Source organism: Corythoichthys intestinalis, chromosome 13, assembly GCF_030265065.1.
Source record: "Corythoichthys intestinalis isolate RoL2023-P3 chromosome 13, ASM3026506v1, whole genome shotgun sequence".
Lineage (NCBI taxonomy): Eukaryota > Metazoa > Chordata > Actinopteri > Syngnathiformes > Syngnathidae > Corythoichthys > Corythoichthys intestinalis.
In genome coordinates, this window is record NC_080407.1 from 13,094,486 (window position 1) to 13,117,333 (window position 22,848).

A 22,848-nucleotide genomic window follows, 5' to 3' on the forward strand; every position below is an offset into this window, starting at 1 on the left:
AGTCTAAGAGTGCAGAAAGCATGGAGAAGCTGTCTCCTCTGTGACAACATTAGCCCGGGAGACTGAGCAGGGACACGGCGGGGGGAAAAGAAGAACAGAAATAACAAAACCGATTACGGAGCACGAGAACTGGCGACGGTTCCCCGGTGCGGTCGCCTCCCGCAAAATGTCGCTGCGGCACACATGACGCGGCCACGCTTCCATCAAAAACGCCTGCCGTTATTAGCATAAAACACGCCGGATAGACGACGCAAGCTGAATATTAATAAAAGAAGGGGAAATCTCAACAACACTTGCAGCATCTTTTTATTTTCCTCTAATCATGTGGTGGTCTGGAGAGTTACATTAAGAAGACAAAGCACAACACAGACGTGAATGTGTGCAAATTGTGGAAAGTAGTGCATAGATGTATAACATCTAAACAGGACTGATTGCAAAAATACTTTTGGTAACACTTTACAATAAGGGTCCCTTAATTAACAGTAGTTAATGCATTTTTAGACAATAACTCATGTTTAAGTAACATGACAATAAACCAATCCATTATCTAACATTTATCAATATATTAATTAACATGAGTTAATGCATTAAGTTAATGCATTAGTTCATGCATTTTAAGACAATAAATAATGTTTAAGTAGCATTACACTAATTCATATAATCCCTTTTTAAGTAATATGTTGATTAACATTGGTTAATGCATAACCAGACAATACCTAATAGTTTGGTAAAATTAAGAAAATATATAGGCCTATGTAGGGTTAGGGTTTGTTTATTGAAGCATTTATAAGTTTTTAGTTAAGGGACCCATGTGCTACATTACAATAAGGGTCCAAAAAAACATTCAGTAATGGTTAATAAAGGTTAAGTAATACTTATGAGGTACATTCACGTGAAATAATACCATACTTAAAGCTATAATATATATAGTACATTACTTAACATTAATTCACATATACATGAGTGCATTAATAAATAGTTATTAATGTATACTGGTACTAGTATGTGATTATTTTAAAATGAGAAACATTGCTCTGTGAGTCCTTGGGTGCTGCTCACCCAACCTTAAGTGTGGTATTATTTCAATTGAACGTACCTCATAAGTATTACTTAACCGTAATTAACCATGACTGAATGTTTTTTGGACCCTTATTGTAAAGTGTAGCACATGGGTCCCTTAACTAAGAAATTATAAATGCTTAAGTCCCCCCCTGACCTTTATTAACCATTACTGAATGCTTTTTGAACCCTTGTAAAGTGTAGCACATGTGTCCCCTAACTAAGAAATTATATATGCTTACATTAACAAACCCGATTCCTAAACCCTAACCCTAACCACAACCCCTGGATCCAATTGGATCCCTTGGGGAGGGGGAGGTCAGAGAGAATATTTGGATTTTTTTTTAAGGCTTTTTCTTTTTCTTAATTATACCGATCTAGCTATAACCCTAATTTATACAAACCCTAATCATAAATAACCCTAAGTATACTTAACCCTAAACTTAAAGATTGGGGCTATGTAATTAATTTATGGAGATATACTGGACTGTCTCAGAAAATTAGAATACACAATATTCTAATTAGAATACACAATATTCTAATTTCCTGACTGTCTCAGGAAATTAGAATATTGTGTATTCTAATTTCCTGAGACAGTCCTGTATATATACACAGGACTGTCTCAAAAAATTAGAATATTGTGTATTCTAATTTTCTGAGACAGTCCAGTATATATATATATATATATATATATATATATATATATATTATGATTTGAAGTATGGTGGCCTAATTATTACAATGCTAGTTATAAAACTATCCATATGGTTGTGGATTGTATTTAGTAGTTGGTAGAATATCTATACATTATCATTATTATTATTATGATAATACGTGTTAGTATAATTAATAAATATAATGTATTGGTGAGATATATATATATATATATATATATGCATTATACAGTGGGGATAACAAGTATTTGATACACTGCCAATTGGCAGTGTATCAAATACTTGTTCTCCCCACTGTATATACTATATAGCAAGTTGGCCTTGACCCGTGTCCGTAAGTGTCTGTAAAATATGGCGGGTTCCTATTCTTTTGTCTTCCCCTCTCACTAACATGACAGAAAAATGACCTGTGTATATATTAATATATTATAAATATATTAATATTTCTTATACTTCCCATAACTTGTGCCAGTGCAATTGAATTTTATATTCATCCTTATTATATATGACAAAAACCTATCCCTAAACCCTTACCCTAACCAAATATAGGCCTATTTTTTTATTTTACCAAACCATTAGTTACTGTCTATTTAATGCATTAGTTAATGCATAACCAATGTTTTAACTCATGTTAATTAATATATAAACAAATGTTAGATAAGCAATTATATTAATTATTATAATGTTACCTAAACATTTTTGTCTAAAAATGCATTAACAAATGTTAATTAAGGGACCCTTATTGTTAAGTGTTACCATACTTTTTCTATGAGTGCTGGAAAACGTGAGGAGTTCAGGTATGGCTTGCTATCTTCCATTGAGTGCTTCCGGTGGATCATCCTGGTACTCCTAAGGCCTCAAACCGGGAAAGTGTCACTGCCTTTGGATCCGAGTTTTATTAGGGTCGGTGCTGATTCATGCTTCTCTTCTTGATCTTACTGCAGTTTTTCCCCTAAGTCGATAATCAATCCTTCCCCACAATAAACTCTTGATTGTGCCACCATTGTTATTCCCTTAACCGCCGGTCCTCAACTTGGTCTGGAGACAAACAAAAAACAAATCTTGAAATAAAACCAAAACAGAGAAGATTATGTCAAGCGAGGTAGGCAAGACAATAGGGAAGGCATGCGAGCACAGCAAAAAAAGAGCAGAGATGGTGGGGCATGCGGGTGGGGGGGGGGGTTGAGCCATCCAGGGAGCACCCAAGGGCAGTGGATTCCGTGTTCGCGATAAGTGCGACCACAAATCCCTGCACTGGCTGTCAATAACTATTTGAACTGGGCTGCTGTAGCTAAAGACGGCGGATGAACACTGCCTTAGAGAACGGATGAAGAAAGAGCCCGCTACGGAGAAAGCTTCAGAGAGAGTGATGCGCTATGGCTCGTGGATTAAACAAGTTCAGATCCTCTAAAACACTCCCTATTATTATTGATCAACCTGTAAAAGTGCCACTTGCTTTGGCCAGTCTACACTTAAAGAGTGATTCCGCTTTACTGCAAATTGACCTTTCTTTAGTAACATGGTATGCCGAATGACAAAGTGTTCGGGACTATTGGACTAGTCTACTTGAAAAGAGAATCAAACACGTTGGTTCCAATTATCGGACTCTGAGCTGATCGTTTGTTCCTTTAGCAGTAAGTAATCATGTATTTTGAACTATTTCCAGGAACGAGAATTGAAAGATGCCCGTTTTTAAACTCTCTACCGTCGCTTTAACAAGTATAGATTCTTGGTGAAGTCAGTTGATCACTGGGGAGCAAGGTATTATTGTTCAGTCTCACATCCCGTGTGCTTGTTTGTCCTTTCTTATTGGTCAGGAAGAGGCTAGAAATCGACAGCATCGATGAGACAAGAGCTGGCTTTAAGGTGCCAATTTTCCATGACCAATTGGGACTCTTACGTGTTTTCTTTCCACCAATTAGAATCGACTCTCAGGCTGCTTGTCACCTTGGTCGAGGTCATATTGAGGAATCACTTGTCAAAACTTTAGCGACTACACTGCTGGCCAAAAGTATTGGCACCCCTGCAATTCTGTTAGATAATGTTCGATTTATCCAAGAAAATGATTGCAATTACTAATGCTTTGGTTGTAATATCTTCGAAAAAACAAAAGAGAATGAAAAAACTTTTTAAATCACTATCATTTTACACGAAACTCTGAAAATGGACGGGACAAAAGTATTGGCACCCTCAGCCTAATACTTGGTAGCACAACCTTGAGACAAAATAACAGCGAACAACCACTTCCGGTATCCATCTTTGAGTTTCTTTAGACCATTTTTTTTTTTTCGGCTAACTGCTCCAGGTCTATGAGATTTGAAGGGTGCCTTCTCCAAACTGCCAATTTCAGATCTCTCCACAAGTGTTCTATGCGATTCAGGTCTGGACTCATTGCTGGCCACTTTAGAAATGGCCATTTTCAAACCATTTTCTAGTGCTTTTTGAAGTGTGTTTTGGGTCATTGTCCTGGTGGAAGACCCAAGACATGTAAGGGAGACACAGCTTTCTCACACTGGGCCCTACATTATGCTGGGAAAAAATTGTTGGTAGTCTTCAGACTTCATAATGCCATGCACACGGTCAAGCAGTCCAGTGACAGAGGTAGCAAAGCAACCGCAAAACATCAGGAAACATCTGCCATGTTTGACTGTGGGGACGATGTTCTTTTCTTTGAAGGCCTCGTTTTTTCCCCCTGTAAATCTGATGTTGATGCCTTTTCCCAAAAAGCTCAACTTTTGTCTCGTCTGACCAGAGAACATTCTTCCAAAACGTTTTGGGCTTTTTCGGGTAAGTTTTGGCTAACTCCAGTCTGGCTTTTTTATGTCTCCGGGTCAGAAGTGGGGTCTTCCTGGGTATGCTATAATTGAGTTTTTTTTCATTCAGACGCCGACGGATAGTACAAGTTGACACTGTTGTACCCTCGGACAGCAGGACAGCTTGAACTTGTTTGGATGTTAGTCGAGGTTCTTTATCCACCATCCGCACAATCTTTCGTTGAAATCTCTCGTCAATTTTTCTTTTCCGTGCACATCTAGGGAGGTTAGCCACAGTGCCATTGTCATATCTGTATGCCTTCTCACTTGTTTTTTTTTTTTTTTTATTCTAGCATCTGATTCAGCTGGATGGGCGGGGCCGTTGCAACACACCTCTGGTGCATTAGGAGCGCTCATTATTTAAGGACTCCTTTCACCATACACGAGTGTCAGACTATTGCTTGTTCGCTTGCTACTTATGTACCTCATCATCCTTCGTGCTTCCAGACGTTTCTACAGTCGTGCCATGGTGTGATCATTTTTACTTTTATGCTCTTGGACTTTGTAGTTACATTTTTGCACTCTGTGCTATTCGCGTCTATAGACCCTACCCACCGACGTCACAAAATCACGTGCTCGCTGTATGGTTCCGCCCACTTGTCCGTCATTTTGTGTCTGTATTATCAATGGTCTCAATTGATCGAGCAATTTATAATGCATTTCATGGAAGACCCGGTGCTTTCAGATGCCGTAAACTCACTTGATGCATTGCATAAAAGGCGTTATGTGGAAAAGCTTCAGTTTATCCATTCACCAGATCCATATTTGATGCCTAAATCGATGTTTTTTGACCCGCTGTCTCCGCCGTATTTGCCTGACATCTGCTAGCTACCCTGAACTGTACAACTATCTTGTCCACACAAAATCAGCCTATTCTCACGAAAGTTTGAAAAACTTTAAGAGCTTGGAGGCTTATAAATACTTCGTTGCTGGTTGGGTGAAACAGGTCCTCGTCTACGAAAATTCGGCAGGAATCTATCTTGTGCTTGGAAAGGTGAGTTACGAAATTTTCAATTCAAAATCTTTTGTTATTGCTAACATCCACTGTCAAGTCTAATGTATTTCATGTCGTTTGTCAATGGAGTTAGGGCTTTTAATGTTTATATGGTTTAGCGATAGCACTCTCACTACATACATACGTGTATGTTGTCGGCGATTAGCCTAGCAATGATCTTAATTGTGGTTGTCGGCCCAAAACCCTCTAAATATATATTAAATGCATCTTACCAGATATAAAATGACTACTACATAATCTGTGGTAATCGTTTGGAGCCCAGTTTTCTCGTCGAATTGCAGCAGCCCATCTCGCTCTCTTCTCTCCGGGTCTCTCGGAATCCGGTAGAACTTCAAGTCTCTCCGTCTTCTCCGTCTATCTTCTCTGTTATTGCAACCGACCGCCACACACGCCTTCACCATTTTGATTATTAATGTTAACGAGCAGAAAAAACACGTCGTAAATAGGAGGAATGTACGTAGCTGTAACAGGGAAACATGATGTGTTGACGGACAATTGGGCGGCACCAGTCAGGAGGAAGGAGTTGTGACGTCAGGTGGGTAGGGTCTATAGTTTGCTCTTCTGGTTGTACTTTGTTATGCTCGCGTTTTCTGGCGTGCTCACTTAGTTGTACTTTGTTATACTCGCATTTTTGGCGTGCTACCTTTGTTGTATTGTACTTATTAAATACGAACATTCACTATTCTGGTCGCCAGATCTGTGATTTGGATCCACATCAATGGGTTGCCATTCATAACGGCCATGGGCTTTACACTTATTGATGACATTGCGCACAGTAGACAAAGGAACATTCAGGTCTTTGTAGCCACGAGATTGCCCATGCTTCCTCACAATTTTGCTTTTCAAATCCTCAGACAGTTCTTTGGTCTTCTTTCTTTTCTCCATGCTCAATGTGGTACACACACGGACACAGGAAAGAGGTTGAGTCAACTTTAATCCATTTTAACTGGCTGCAAGTGTGATTTAGTTATTGCCACCACCTGTTATGCACCACAGGTAAGTAACAAGTGCTGGTAATTACTAAAATTAGAGAAGCTTTGTGAAAGATTATATTCAGGCTTCTCAAACACATAACTGCTGTAAAACTATGTTTTGTGAGACTGTATACAGGTTTGTGTGCTGCAACTATTCCTTTGAACATATTACAATGGGTTTCTGTGGACTGCCTTATCTGATTCGACTCCCTTTCGCACCAGCTACAGCTAGTTTCCAAGGTTGTATGTAACTCAGGATGTTTTTCTGTGGAAAATCACCAGAGTTGGGCAGTAATAACTTTCACTTATGTTTTCACAGTAGGTATCGTTTCGTAGTAAGCAACACCCTTTCAACAAGCATATAGTGTATAATTGACTTTTGTATTCTCATTGTACTTCTGCGTGGTCACAGGTTCTGTCTGGATCACACCATTTGTACCCTTGATATATATCTTGTTTATAAAGTCTTTGAAGCAGGCAATCCATGGCTGAGTTTGATTCTCTTCTCTTATTTGAGCTGATTGTTGATACTTGTCCCGGGGTTCAAAATTGAACTTCCCTGACAAGCATCACATGATTTTTCAAAGGTTGTTCTTTTTTTTTTTTTTTTTTTGAGTTTTGTGTAAAATGATAATGATTTAATGTTTATTCCATTCTGTTTTATGTTTTTTTATTTAAAGCAAAATAAATGAAGATATAAATACCAAAGCATTTGTAATTGCAATCATTCTCTGGGAGAAATTGAGCATTATCTGACGGAATTGCAGGGGTGCCAATACTTTTGGCCAAAAGTGTAAAAAAGGAGGGCCATAGTCCAAAAGTGTTCTATTCTTTGATCAAAACTCTTAAGAGCAACAGCGCCATAGCTGTATGCTTTGGACTTACAGTGGGTCAAATAATTATTTAGTCAACCGCTAATTGTGCAAGTTCTCCCACTTGAAAATATTAGAGAAGCCTGTAATTGTCAAAATGAGTAAACGTCAACCATGAGAGCCAGAATGTGGAAAAAAAAAAACAGAAAATCACATTGTTTGATTTTTAAATAATGCATTTGCAAATCATGGTGGAAAAAAAGTATTTGGTCAGTACCAAAAGTTCATCTCAGTAATTTGTTATGTACCCTTTGTTGGCAATAACTGAGGCCAAACATTTTCTTTAACTCTTCACAAGCTTTTCACACACTGTTGCTGGTACTTTGGCCCATTCCTCATGCAGATCTCCTCTATAGCAGTGATGTTTTGGGCAACATGGACTTTCAACTCCCTCCACAGATTTTCTATGGGGTTGAGATGTGGAGACTGGCTAGGCCACACCAGGACCTTGAAATGCTTCTTACGAAGCCACTCCTTTGTTGCCCTGGTTGTGTGTTTGGGATCATTGTCATGCTGAAAGACCCAGCCATGTCTCATCTTCAATGCCCTTGCTGATGGAAGGAGATTTTCACTCAAAATCTCTCGATACATGCCCACATTCATTCTCTCCTTTACACAGATCAGTTGTCCTGGTTCCTTTGCAGAAAAACAGCCCCAAAGCATGATGTGTCCACCCCCATGCTTCACAGTGGGTATGGTGTTCTTCGGATGCAATTCAGTATTCTTTCTCCTCCAAACACGAGAACCTGTGTTTCTACCAAAAAGTTCTATTTTGGTTTCATCTGACCATAACACATTCTCCCAGTCCTCTTCTGGATCATCCAAATGCTCTCTAGCGAACCGCAGACGGGCCTGGACGTGTACTGGCTTCAGCAGGGGGACACGTCTGGCAGTGTAGGATTTGAGTCCCTGGCGACGCATTGTGTTACTGATAGTAGCCTTTGTTACTGTGGTCCAAGCTCTCTGTAGGTCATTCACTAGGTCCCCCCGTGTGGTTCTGGGATTTTTGCTCACCGTTCTTGTTGTCATTTTGACGCCACGGGGTGAGATCTTGCATGGAGCCCCAGATCGAGGGTGATTATCAGTGGTCTTGTATGCCTTCCATTTTATAATAATGACTCCCACAGTTGATTTCTTTACACCAAACGTTTTACCTATTGCAGATTCAGTCTTCCCAGCCTGGTGCAGGTCTACAATTTTGTCTCTGGTGTCCTTCGACAGCTCTTTGGTCTTGGCCATAGTAGAGTTTGGAGTGTGACTGACTGATGTTGTGGACAGGTGTCTTTTATACGGATAATGAGTTGAAACAGGTGCCATTAATACAGGTAACGAGTGAAGCCTCGTTAGAAGTTAGACCTCTTTGACAGACAGAAATCCTGTTTGTAGTTGACCAAATACTTACCTTCCACTCTAATTTGTAAATAAATTCTTTAAAAAAAAAAAATCAAACAATGTGATTTTCTGTTTTTTTTTTCCACATTCTGTCTCTCATGGTTGAGGTTTACCCATGTTGACAATTACAGGCCTCTCTAATCTTTTCAAGTACAACCTGCACAATTGTTGGTTGACTAAATACTTATTTGCCCCACGGTATTTGTCCAAGCTGCTTCTTCTTCATTGACACACTTGCAAAGCTCTAAGAGCACAAACGCAGCTCGAGGATGCGAGGCAGAGCGACAAAAGGGTCAAGGGAAGAAATGAAGTGGACAAGGGAAAGATAGGGAGCAAGGGCCATTCATGCGGCGGGAATACTCAATGAGGAAGCGCGACGGCGGACGAAGCGTAGATCGGGAAGGGCGATAAACTCGCCGAGAGGGAACGAGCCGGGTTTTATCCCGCTTGCCCTTCGGCTGTCTTCGACTCACTGTTTGCTGTCTGGATGTGTTAAGTGCTGAATGCATTAGAAATGCGACTAAGGACGATGGGAGACTGCGACCGGGGCGTTAAAGGCAGTGGAAGTGGGTCGAAATGTCATCAATGACTGTGGCGATAAGAGTAATTATCAGCGACAAAAGCCTGCTGTTGTCCCGTCTGGCTCGGACCGACGAGTCAATCTTACAAAAGCGAGATTTGGGGGAGTCGTTGCTGCGGTTTTTAATCGAGATTAGAGATCAAGGGCAAGGAAGGACGACTAGATCCGAGTTGAAAGCCCGCTCGGCTCGTCGGCGGGGTCAGAAAGGCAACTTTTGACATTCGTATGCCCGTGCAGCTTCCTGCTTTGGCTCTGATAAAGCAGTGTAAACATCCTAATCGTGGTCATCGTTATCAGCATCATTCTTCTTTCGTTTTTCTGTTTTCTTCGTCACTCTGCATATTATTGCTTTGGAGCCTTATCGCAAAAGTGACTCTTTGGCACCTAATGACTTGAAAAACAAGTCAGATAAAGCCCAGACAAGCAAGAGTGTTCTGCGATTGCCGTGGGGCGATAAACACGGGGCGGGATTACCATATCGTCGGCAGGCTGGTTTCAAAACAATTTCCAAAATCATGTAACGGCACCCTGACGTGGCTACAGGTAGCTGCTGCTAAAACGCAGCGCACCCACGCCATGAATAAAACATCCTTGCCATTTACATGACGCCAAGCTTAAAAACCTGCATGTGACTTTCATATCTAATACTAATGCCCGTAAGCCTGCGCGAGAGTAGTTCACCTCATTTGCTGTAAAAACAATGAAATTGCAAAAGAGAAAAAAAATCTAATAAAAAAGCTCCATGAATGTAAATCACTCTTTTTGGGGCGCTAGTGCCGGTTACAGTTCGCATAGTAAGTGCGCGGAAATCAAGTTAGCATCCACCCGAGTGGCTTTAGTGCGACTACATTTCAACTTGGCACGAGGGGAAGAGACTTGTGCAGAGATGAATGGTGTCGTAGTGTAATGACATTAAAACACACACAGGCGACCACCCATGTCGGCAGGTGTTAGGGAAATAAGGGATTTTAGAACTGGTGATCTACAGTCCCTGACAAAAGTCTTGTAGCGTATCCATTTTGTAGAAACAATTGCTAATAACCTGACTTTTACTTATTCAATTGGTTTCAGAAACGGCTCATTAGAAAGCTAAGACCCTCCCAAACGATGTTCAATGTACAAAAGTATATATATACACAAGGATTCATACAATTTATTGATGAAGTCATCAGGAACATCAAAGAAAGCACTCTTGCATGCCTCCCAGAGTTAATAAACATTTTTGGGTTTCATCTTCCATGCTTCCTCTTTCATCCTACCCTAGACATGCTCAATGATGTTCATGTCTGGTGACTGGGCTGGCCAGTCCTGGAGGATCTTGATCTTCTTTGCCTTGAGGAACTTCGAGGTAAAGATTGAAGTATGCAGAATTTGTCCCTTTTTATGTTCAGGAATGTAAGAGGCAGCAAAGATTTGTTGACATTTCAGACTATTTATGTTGCCTTCCACCCTGCAGATCTCTCGCACACCCCCATACTGGATGTGAGCCCAGACTATGATTTTGGTAATGATGTACTCTAATTTCTGGACTATAAACCGCTACTTTTTTCCGTCAATTATAATCCTGCGGCTTATAGTCCACTGTGGTTTATTTGTTGATTCATTTGGGTTAATAGGTAACACTTTATTTGACAGCGGCATCATATGACTGTCATTATTATGACATGACACTATCATGGGCATTAATGAATGCATATGACAGTTATCATTTAGTGTCATCCAGCACATTATGTCACTATCTCCATTTATGTACAGCTCGGATCTTTTACATCCATTCAAAAGTGGGATCATTTGCTGGATGACACAAAATGACATCTGTCATAAGCATTCGTAAATGCTCATGGCAGTGTCAAGTCGTAGTTATGATGGTCTTATGACAGTCTTATGACGCCACTGTCAAATAAAGTGTTACCAAATACCATGAAGTTTTACCAAATACCATAACTAGCAATTAATGAAACAACTGGAACAGTAACTGAAGAAATAATTAGCACAGAACATGAATTTTCATTGTTATTTACATCTGCAGCGCTGCAATGAATGCTAAGGGGCATGTTGGACGACAACAGTGCTGAAAGCAGGTGGCAGCAGAGGTTGACTATCTACCCTAAAGGAGCAGTGATGGCCAAATGAGGCTTCTTGAAGCAATGAAGCTTTGCAGCCAATTTGTTTAAAGATTCATGGTGGTTCATTTGGTCTTATGACAGTCGCATGATGCCGCTGTCAAATAGAGTGCTACCGGTTAATATCTTTTGGTGTAAATATCGCATAATACAGTGAGGACAGCTGCGGCTAATAGTCCAGAGCTGCTCATCTATGAAAAAATGCTGTTTACATCTCAAATTTGCTGGGTGGTGGCTTATAGTCAGGTACGCCTTATAGTCCAAAAATTACGGTAACCACAAAACAACAAACAAATCTCGGATCCATGCGGACTCCAGTAGGTCTCCTGCAATATTTGTGGCGACTGTGGTGTAATTCAATGGAAGATTCATCTGAAAAATCCACCTTTTGCCACTTTTCCAGCGTCTATCCTTTTGACAGGCTGTGGGCCTTGACAAATGCCACACGTTTTTTTTTTTTTTTTTTTTTTACTGTCTGCACCCTGAGAGATAAATAGTCTGAAATATCAACAAATCTTAGCTACAGTTTACATTCCTGACCATAAAAAAGGACAAATTCTGCAGTAGGATGGTGTGCCATTGCATACTTCAATCTCTACCTCAAAGTTCCTCAAGGCAAAGAAGATCAAGATCCTTCAGGACTGCCCAGCCCAGTCAGCAGACATGAACATCATTGAGCATGTCTGGGGTAGGATGAAAGAGGAAGCATGGAAGACGAAACCCAAGAATGTTGATGAACTCTGGGAGGCATGCAAGACTGCTTTCTATAATGTTCCTGATGACTTCATCAATAAATTGTATGAATCCTTGCCGAAGCCCATGGAAGTCATACAAAATATTAAATTTGGATCTCACAGCACCGCTACTTAATTCGCTTATGTTATGTAACATTATTTTTGTATTTGAAGTACATTCTTTGTTCAATTTTCACACTACTTTCTGTAGGCGACAAATCTTTTGTCTTGCCAAAATTTGACCTTGATGTCTTCATTAAATGATGCATCTTTTTTCAGTGAAACAAATATATTTTTGTACATTCAACATCATTTGGGAGGTTCTTAGCTTTTATATGAGCTATTTTTGAAACCGATTGAATTATTAAAAGTCAGGTTATTAGCGATTGTTTCTACAAAATGAATAAGCGACAAAACTTTTGTCGGGTACTGTACGCTTTAGGGCTGCAGCTATCGATTATTTGAGTAGTCGATTAATTGATGAACCAGTTCAAATAATCGAGTAATCGGATAAAGAACACTGAAAATTAAAATACCTGAGCTGAGCCTCAAACGGTATAAATCAAAATATATAAATGAGGATCTAAGTAAAACAAAAGAACAATTGGCTAACTTACATAGTAAAAGTCTGCTAGCATAAATGCTATAAAATGCTAGGTTTTCCCTCCCCCATCAAACACATATTCCCTCAGAAAACTGCTAAATATACTTCTGAACTAAATAACGAACGCATAAACAAACATATCGGCTCAAAGAAAAGCATACTTAATGTTGGTCTTAACAGGGAGCATCTGGATTCAGACACTTTAGGTGAGTTATGGCATATTCACAAAGAAAATCTAATTTCTTCACTCATCAGTATTTAATCGAGACTTTTTGCGACGACCACCTGCGACCCTGCCATTCGACAATTCTGCACTACCGCAGTATTCCCGACGCCTTGGTGCAAATAGACAGGCCGCGGATGCATTCTGAGGAACGAAAGCGTTAACCTGCGTTGTCGTAAGCTAGTGTGAAAGCGCATCTATGCTAAAGGTGCAGGAATCGATTATGTTAGTAGTCGATTAATTGAACTATTCAGTTCGAATAATCGAGCTAGCTTAAATGCTACAAAATGCTAACTTTAAAAAACAAAAAAAAATTTTTTTTACAATGCGCTTAACAAATGGTTCAAACAGATATTCCAACAAAAAAGGGCTAAATATACCACTAAACGAAATTACGAATGCATTAAAAAAAAACTCAAACAAAAACTTAGCTTATGTTGGTCTTAACAGGGAGCAACTGGATTCAGCCATGTGAAATGAGGTATGTCCTATTCACTGTCGCCACTAGAGGGCAGTGTATCCACCCAAAATAATAAAACTAAATGCAAACACTTTCAAAACAAACCATTACAACTAAAGTTGCACCGATACCAGTATCGGCAGGGGGCGCTGATCCGGCCCCGAATTGGTGGTATTGGTATCGACGAGATCCAACATTTAGGGCGCCGATACCATCTACTGGCATCACTTGAACGCAAATGTACTGTCTTCCCCACGTGAGCTGATTTCCCAAATCCCGATGCATGGCATCTGTATGTCTTTGTCTCGAAATTACCAAACGAAATTAACACCTTCCTCTTCAATATTAAGGATGTACACTACAACGTATATCCGCGATGTTACGATGCCCATCTAACATGGCATTCACAAACGATTAGCATGCGTAAGCTAACTCCTGCTGTTGTACCGTTGATGGGATCAGAGAGGTTAAGACCGTGGGAGACTAAGCAAACTCATGGTTTCATGATGAACAATGAGTGGCAAATTAAGAGTGCCGTACTTCAAACTCGTCCTGTTTATGAAAGTCGATTGTCATATGCTGGTGTTGTGCAGTAATGAGCAGAAGTGACTTCTGTGGCCGAAAAACACTCAAGCGGCGCAGCGCGCACACAAGATATAATCAAAAAGGAACCTAGATGTCCCATGTTAGATCCCATGCCTACTCTCTCGCGCGCACACACTAGATATCATCAAATAGCAACCTAGATGTGTTACATTAGATCCCATGCCATTAGCTGCGTGACCCCAGAGCGACGCGTAGTCCATATACTACATTGATGAATTAGAAACCGCCATGACTGAATGGAAGTTAAGCAGGCCAAATCAATCCATACCAGTGACTATAGATAATGCTGCAAATACTGTTAATTCAGTACATGTTACAGATGGACCACAAATAGGATGTTTTGCTTATATGGTAAATATAGCTGCTAAGAGAGCTGCAGCAATCAACAGTGTGCCCCACTTTACAAACAGTAAAGATTGTTCTCAGCACTTATATACAAAATTTCTTCAAATCAGTAAGACGTAAGCTCATAAAAATTATGCACTAAAATGCTTGTTTATATGATGGCACTGTTATTTTTGCTTGTTAGCAAATAAATAAAAATAATGATAATAATAATAATAATAATAACAGTTGTATTTTCTGTTTCAGAGCATTAAATGTATTGAATTGTATCGAAAATCGTACCGAACCGTGACTTAACTGTATCGTTGCATCCCTCATACATATGTATACATATATATATATGTATACACATATATATATATGTATATATATATATATATATATATATATATATATATATGTATATGTATTTTTTGGGGCAAACAGAGTGGTATCTGAATGGTATCGGTAACGGCCGATAATGCACAGCCAGGTATCTGTATCGGTATCGGGCCCAAAAAAAGGTATCGGTGCAACACTAATTATATCGCCACTTTAATTAATCGAATATTCGAGGCAGCAAAATTCAATTCGAATCTTTTTTTCTAATCGAATTACTCGAGTTAATCGATTAATCATTGCAGCACGACGAGGCTTTATTCGGGTACTAAGAGCCACATGGAAACTATACGGTATGTTAGTGTCTAAGAGTATAGGTTGAAGCTAATGAGCTGAAGGATGCGGTTGTGAGAATTTAGTTGAACTTTTTGTCCATCTTTTATCCATGTGTTTTTGAATGTAAAGACCAAATTTAGCTCTTAAACTCATTGGCTGCAATTGATCGCGGCAGACGTCCAATCCATTTTGACTGGACGTCTATCGCCGTCAACGTCACTGAAACATGATAATTCGCTGCTTTACTAAATTCTCACAGAATGAAGTGAAGACAACTTACATGTCGTCTTTTCTTGAAGCCGCATGCTTATTTTTCTTCACAGACAAAACAAGTGAGTTATTTTCAGAATTCCGACATTTTGGATTGTTTAAACAAAGGCAAAGCCAGCAGCACTTTGAATTTCAACAAGCAGGCCGCCATGCAGAATATGAGGTAAAGAATGAAATGATGTTCAACCACATCCAAACCGCGCACCTGTTTAGCATTGTTGACACACTGAAGATACATGGCTGCTATGTTGGAGCAATGGAGGGTTTTGCCGGCGTTTTCTTTGTAGCACGCGAGGATCTGGCCCTGCAGGTCAGCACATACTGGGTATGTGTCGTAGCGTCTGTGAAAATAAGAGAGAATGATTAAATGAGGGAACCTAAGGTGGAAAAAAATGACAAAACAGGGGCTAAGGCATGTAAAAATGACAATAAAGTAATGAACATCTGTGGTCTTTCACTGCAATTGATGTTAAATTATGATTATTAAATCCATTTGAATTGTTAAGAACTGGAGATCGACTGCTATATCGGCTGGTCGCTATACAGTCCCTGACAAAAGCCTTGTCGCTTATCCATTTTGTAGAAACAATTGCTCGTAACCTGACTTTTAATTCTTCAACTGGTTTCAGAAATGGCTTATATGAAAGCTAAGACCCTCCCAAATCATGTTGAATGTACAAAAATATATTTGTGTCAGTGAAAAAAAGATTTATCATTTAATGAAGACATCAAGGTCAAATTTTGGCAAGACAAAAGTTTTGTCGTCTACAGAAAGTAGTGTGAAAATTGATCAAATAATGTGCTTCAAATAGAAAAATATGTTACATAACATAAGCGAATTAAGTAGTGCTGCCGTGAGATCCAAATTTAATATTTTGTATGACTTCCATGGGCTTGAAGGACTGCATTCATGCGGTTCGGCAAGGATTCATACAATTTATTGATGAAGTCATCAGGAACATCAAAGAAAGCAGTCTTGCATGCCTCCCAGAGTTCATCAACATTCTTGGATTTCGTCTTCCATGCTTCCACGTTTATCCCGTTCATGTCTGGTGACTGGGCTGGCCAGTCCTGGAGGATCTTGATCTTCTTTGCCTTGAGGAACTCTGCGGTAGAGATCGAAGTATGCGATGGCGCACCATCCTGCTGCAGAATTTGTCCCTTTTTATAGTTAGGAATGTAAGAGGCAGCTAAAATTTGTTGATATTTCAGACTATTTATGTTGCCTTCCACCCTGCAGTTCTCTCGCATACCCCCATACTGGATGTAACCCCAGACCATGATTTTGCCACCACCAAACTTCACTGTTTTCTGAGTGAATCTTGGATCCATGCGGGCTCCAGTAGGTCTCCTGCAATATTTGCGGCGACTGTGGTGTAATTCAATGGAAGATTCATCTGAAAAATCCACCTTTTGCCACAAAACAGGGTCTTAGCTTTCATATGAGCCATTTCTGAAACCAATTGAACAATTAAAAGTCAGGATATTAGCAACTATTTCTACAAAATGGATAAGCGACAAGACTTTTGTCAGGGACCGTATGAACTTTTTCCAACATTGGCCATAAGCCGATTTACAAAATAAATAAGCCGATAGAAATGGATTTTGATCAGGCATCTGTGTGGGCAACTGTGGCCGCCGCTAACCGACTGTCGGACCCCGAAAAGACCCAACAGCAGCTTAAAGGCAGGCTTCTACAGGAAGCTTCCAGCTTGCCTGTTTTGTCAATATTGCAGATGCTTTCTTTATGCTGCATGAGTGAATATGCAACAAGCAATGCAATAAGTGCATGTCCAGAAAAGAACATCAGGATCTTGCGGCCCCTGCATGACAACATGTCAGCAACAGTTCTCTGCAGTGGCAGTGAGACTAAGCCTTTCAAGGTGGAAAGTGAAGTCAAACCAGGATGTATTATTGCTCATACCCTGTTTTCTGTTTTCATTGCAGCCATTCTTCACCTAGTGAGTTAGAGTAGGCTATGTCTACTTGACCAGTTATCTCAGGTTGTGAGAGTTGGATTTAATAGATTAAACTCACTTTCTATCGTTTACTGCTGATTGTTATTTTATGATGTTGTTTACTGTTTATTTTTGTTGCACTTCTAATGTAGGATAAATCTGTTGCTGGTGAGGTGCAATAAATATTACAAGGTTCTATAACACAACTACCTATCTGTTCTTCTCTATTCAACTGACTCGAATACTGCTCAGAAAATTTCAAATTCTTTGACATACAACTTCTTTTTAAAGAAATGGAAATAATTATTTCCCCTGTTAACTAGTTGTTTTTACTATAGAGTAATTCAGTTCCTAACTCAGTTACTTTTTGGAAGAAGTCGTGAGTAACTATAACTAATTACTTTTCTTAAAGTAACATGCCCAACACTTAAAAAAAAAAAAAAAAATTCATATATTTATTTATTTTTTAAAACCTGTCCTATTCAGCTGTTTGACACGGAGAATGGAAGTCTAAGGGCCCGGATAGTCTGAACAGTTTTAATGTTTCACATCGAGAGTCTGACATACTCCCTTTGTGATCATTCAACATACCTCATTTATTATGACAAAACAGTGAACAGGAAGGGGTTATGGGGGAACAGAAGAAAAGAAACACAAGAGAAGAGAAGGAACACAACAACAAGAAATACATTGAACGCCTAACTACACTAACTTCTAATATGTTGGTGCTATCGTCAGCTAATGTATTTCCGGTTGACACCATGTGGGGGGCCTGTTGACCAGGGAAAGAGAGGGAAGAAGGTGGGGGAGTCTATAAGCTAAGTGATAGAGAGGGGTAGAGTGTACACAAATCATCTCTGCGATTTAGAACAGAGTAATGGTGTGAATCCCTGGTGAGTGTAAGCCCGTTGGTGACCGACCCTACGCCGCCCCATCACCAATCCCGGCACCGGGCCCCCCCGCCCGAGCGCGCCCAATAACATCCAGCCGCACGCAGGCCCCGCCGGGCACGCAGCAGCCACGCAGACGAGCGGAGACGCCACGCGGGCGCCGACACAGGGCCACGGCCGCCACCCAGCCAGCCCGGGGAGGGCAGTGCAGCCCATCCCTTCTCCCGCAGCCCAGCAAAGGAGCCCTCATCCCCCCCCCCCCGGAATCCAAGGTGGTCCCCCGGGCCACCCGCGCGCCCATTTACCGGCCCTCGGGGATGGCAAGAGGGGACGCACCATCAACCCCACGCCCGTTCCCAACCCCGTCCGCCCACCCGGGCCACGAACCGCCGCCGCAGCCCCCCAGCCGACACGGCACGCCACGGGGCCAACGTGTCCAACACTGATCAATAAAAGCTCCCTGAAAGTCTGCTCATATAGCTCTTTTTTTTTTTTTAAAGAAACTTATGAAAAGTGCTGTAAAACTTGAGTGCAAAGCGTCTGTTTGAAGGCAAGCCATCACCCGCTTGGTGCACTCAGCGCATCCCCAAGGCCTACTGTGACTTTAGCACCGCAGTCCAAACCGGTATTTCCCAGATGGCGGGGCTCCACGTTACGCTTGACTTCGGCACGGAAAAGCACGCGTGCTGGCATGTATTGTCCGATGTTTAACTGCTTTTGTCTGACGCTTCCCACAGCCCATAAAGATCCGTAATGACGACATGTGCGCACGTGAGGGCTATAATGCTAATGGCGCCGTCATCATTTTGTTCACGCCAGTGCCCAGGAAACTCCGTCGGCCGCACTAAAACATCCGTGAAAGGCTTTTTTGTGGCCCGTCAGCGACTTTGAGTCGGGTCCCCCGTCGTCACAATCAGATGTTTGAGTTGCCCCTCTGGAGTGAGAAATTATCCCCCTGTTAGATGCAAAGCTGGGGATTGGAGAAACGATGGGTCATTACCCAGAGTGCAATGCAGCAGGAAACTGATGTGCTTCACATGAATATCACCGCATGGTTTTGGAATGTCCTTGCCTGTGCAGGTCACAGATAATCGCAGTATAACAGTCAAAGGGTCGTACAGGAATGGTAAGGGGAGGCATAATCTGTGTGTAGTGATAGATGTCATTTTGTTCTACTCAGTACGCCTCTACCAGAAATTTCCGAATCTAAATACATGTACTGTTCCACCCCTCGAGGCCAACACTGATCGTTCCGCATCAGGGTAGTAAAGAACAGAAATCTTCGCAACCTTCCTCGTATGGATCTTGGCACTCATTCATTACACTGCCTGTTGGCATCCACTGAGAATAGATGGACCGCTAATTACTTTCTTAGGCATCCGTGCTAATGCCAGGTGCATCCCGCTGATACAAAGCGCAGTGTTTATCACCAGTAATGGACTCTTGAGGGAGAGAAAAGGGACAGAGAATAAGGATTTTTTTGATGAATTTTTTTGTGCTGGCTCTGCAGTAAGGAAGCTGTTTAAGTTAATCTCAACGACAATGGTGCCGCTACGCCCACAATCCAGTATCATCTATCATGAAAATGAACATAAAAGTAGCAGCTAGGACCAAAAACCCGCCCGTCGTGAATAGATGGACATAAGAAGGTTTTTCAAGAAAGTGAGGATTTATCATTGCTGGAAGTAACAGTTAGTTAGCTCTAGCTGACAGTAGAAAGTCCCATGTAATTGATAAACGAAATGCTCCGTGTTTTACGGTCAAAAGTTACAGCTCAGCTTTGAAATAACGCTGCTACTTAGCTGCTAGTTAGTCTGAAATGCATTGTGAAGGTCCAGGTTGTTTATAGAGTTAAGCCTTTTTACCACAATCTTTGGGGTGACTTCCTTCTGGAGCATCAGCTGTGTTTCTTAGCTCATTCACGTACAGTACAGGCCAAAAGTTTGGACACACCTCATTCAATGTAACGTAAATGGAGGTTCCAACCACCATGGCATGACTGTGCAAACAAGTAATCAGAGCAAAGGGTGGCTACTTTGAAAATACTAGAATAATATAAATTTTTAGTTCTTTAATTTTTTTTTTTGCTAAGTACATAAATCCACACATGTTCATTCATAGTTTTATTACCTTCAGTGAGAATTTACAATGTAAATAGTCATGAAAATAAACGCATGAATGAGAAGGTGAGTCCAAACTTTTAGCCTGTACTGTATGTATGTATAATGTTTGGATATATGTTTGTGTGCATGTAAGGCAACTTAGCCTGACACAGATATTACTTAAATTGAGGTAATAAGTAGGCCTGTCAAAATTATCGCATTAACGGGCGGTAATTAATTTTTTAAATTAATCACGTTAAAATATTTGACGAAATTAACGCACATGCACCGCTCAAACTGACTAAAATGACAGTACAGTGTAATCTCCGATTGTTACTTGTTTTTTGGTGTTTGGCGCCCTCTGCTGGCGTTTGGGTCCAACTGATTTTATGGGTTAGTACCATGAGTGAGCATGGTGTAATTATTGACATTAACAATGGCGAGCTACCAGTTTATTTTTGATTGAAAATTTTACAGATTTTAATAAAACAAAAACATTAAGAGGGGTTTTAATATAAAATTTCTATAACTTGTACTAACATTTATCTTTTAAGAACTACAAGTCTTTCTATCCATGGATCGCTTTAAGAGAATGTTAATCATGTTAATGCCATCTTGTTGATTTATTGTTATCATAAACAAATACAGTACTTATGTACCGTATGTTGAATGTACTGTATATATCCGTCTTGTGTCTTATCTTTCCATTCCAACAATAATTTACATAAAAATATGGCATATTTTATAGATAGTTTGAATAAATTAATTAATTACGATTTATTAATTTTTGAGCTGTAATTAACTTGATTAAAAATTTTAATCGTTTGACAGCCCTAGAAATAAGTAGTTTTTTTTCAGGATTTGAAATTACAGCCATTTTTGTTACATATGTGCCCAAAATGTTATCTGTGTGACTTACAAATATTTGGGAACAAACAAATACTGTGTTGTGAGCGAAAGTCATAGCTTTAGCCTCTCTCCTACAGTGCTGGCCAAAAGTATTGGCAACCCTGCAATTCTGTCAGATAATGCTCAATTTCTCCCAGAAAATGAATGCAATTACAAATGCTTTGGTAGTAATATACTACATCACACTTGCAGCCAGTTAAAATGGATTAAAGTTGACTCAACCTCCGTCCTGTGTCCTTGTGTGTAGCACATTGAACATGGAGAAAAGAAAGAAGACCAAAGAACTGTCTGAGGACTGGAGAAGTACAATTGTGAGGAAGCATGGGCAATCTGAAGACTAGAAGTCCAGCTCCAAAGACCTGAATGTTCCTGTGTCTACCGTGCGCAGTGTCATCAATAAGTCTAAAGCCCATGGCACTGTGGCTAACCTCCGTAGATGTGGAAGAAAAAAATATATATACGAGAGATTTCAATGAAACATTGTGTGGATGGTGGATACAGAACTTCGACAAACATCCAAACAAGTCCAAGCTGTCCTGCTGTCCGAAGGTACAACAGTGTCAACCTGTACTATCCGTCGGCGTCTGAATGGTAGGACACCTAGTAAGACCCCACTTCTGACCTAGAGACATAAAAAAGCCAGACTGGAGTTTGCCAAAATTTACCCAAGAAAGCTGAAAAACGTTTTGGAAGAATGTTCTCTGGTCAGATGAGACAAAAGTAGAGCTTATTGTGAAAAGGCATCAATATAGAGTTAACAAAAAACAAAAAAAACTAGGCCTTCAAAGAAAAGAACACTGTCCCCACGGTCAAACATGGTCGAGGTTCCTTGATGTTTTAGGGTTGCTTTGCTGCCTCTGGCACTGGACTGCTTGACCGTGTGCATGGCATTATGAAATCTGAAGACGACCAACAAATTTTGCAGCATATTGTAGGGCCCAGTGTGAGAAAGCTGGGTCTCCTTCAGAGGTCATGGGTCTTCCAGCAGGACAATGACCCAAAACACACTTCAAAAAAGCCTTAGAAAATGGTCTGAGAGAAAACACCGGAGTTTTCTAAAGTGGCCAGTTATGAGTCCAGACCTGAATCCCAAAGGTCCTGTGGAGGGATCTGAAAATGGAAGTTTGGAGAATCTCAGAGACCTGGAGGAGTTGGCCAAAGAACAATTGTCTAAAATTCCAGCATAGCATTGTAAGAATCTCAATGATGGATAATGGAGGCGGTCGTTCTCAGTTATTTTGTCTAAAGCAGTACTTCTCAAATAGTGGGGAACATTTTTTCATTTCATTTTTTTTCCCGTACTAGAATAAAGTGTACTTGCACATCCACTCAGTGAGTGGCAGTGGCGCTCTCATTTTCAGAGTGTGCGCAGTATTTTTGAACTAAGCAAGAGCACACAGAAAAGAGATATGAAGACCTGTGCGCCGTTTTCGAAAGCCGTTTTCCAGCTGGACTCACGCAGCGACCCACTGTCTTCGGTTCTCACGTGTCTGCCCGAGAAGTGCCATTTTCGGCTTGGGATCGTCACAACGACCGCCCTCACCTACGGTTCTCCCTCGGGCGCTGAGAATGCGCTTTTTTTTTCGGGCCG

At 40.6% G+C, this 22,848-nt stretch overlaps 1 protein-coding gene across 3 annotated transcripts in view; it reads right to left on the minus strand.

The window, feature by feature from the left end:
- Positions 1 to 288: 288 nt before the first annotated feature.
- chchd3a (coiled-coil-helix-coiled-coil-helix domain containing 3a) overlaps positions 289 to 22,848 on the minus strand; it is a 127,079-nt gene continuing 104,519 nt past the window's right edge. For 2 of the 3 annotated variants that reach the window (XM_057855303.1, XM_057855301.1), the window contains exons 8-10: positions 15,604 to 15,739; positions 15,409 to 15,443; positions 289 to 2,771 (exon numbers count right to left, since the gene is read on the minus strand). In XM_057855303.1, coding sequence (XP_057711286.1) covers positions 2,762 to 2,771; positions 15,409 to 15,443; positions 15,604 to 15,739 — 181 coding nt within the window. In that variant the 3' untranslated portion in view covers positions 289 to 2,761. The remainder of the gene's footprint in view (positions 2,772 to 15,408; positions 15,444 to 15,603; positions 15,740 to 22,848) is intronic. The other variant, XM_057855302.1, reaches the window with a different exon arrangement.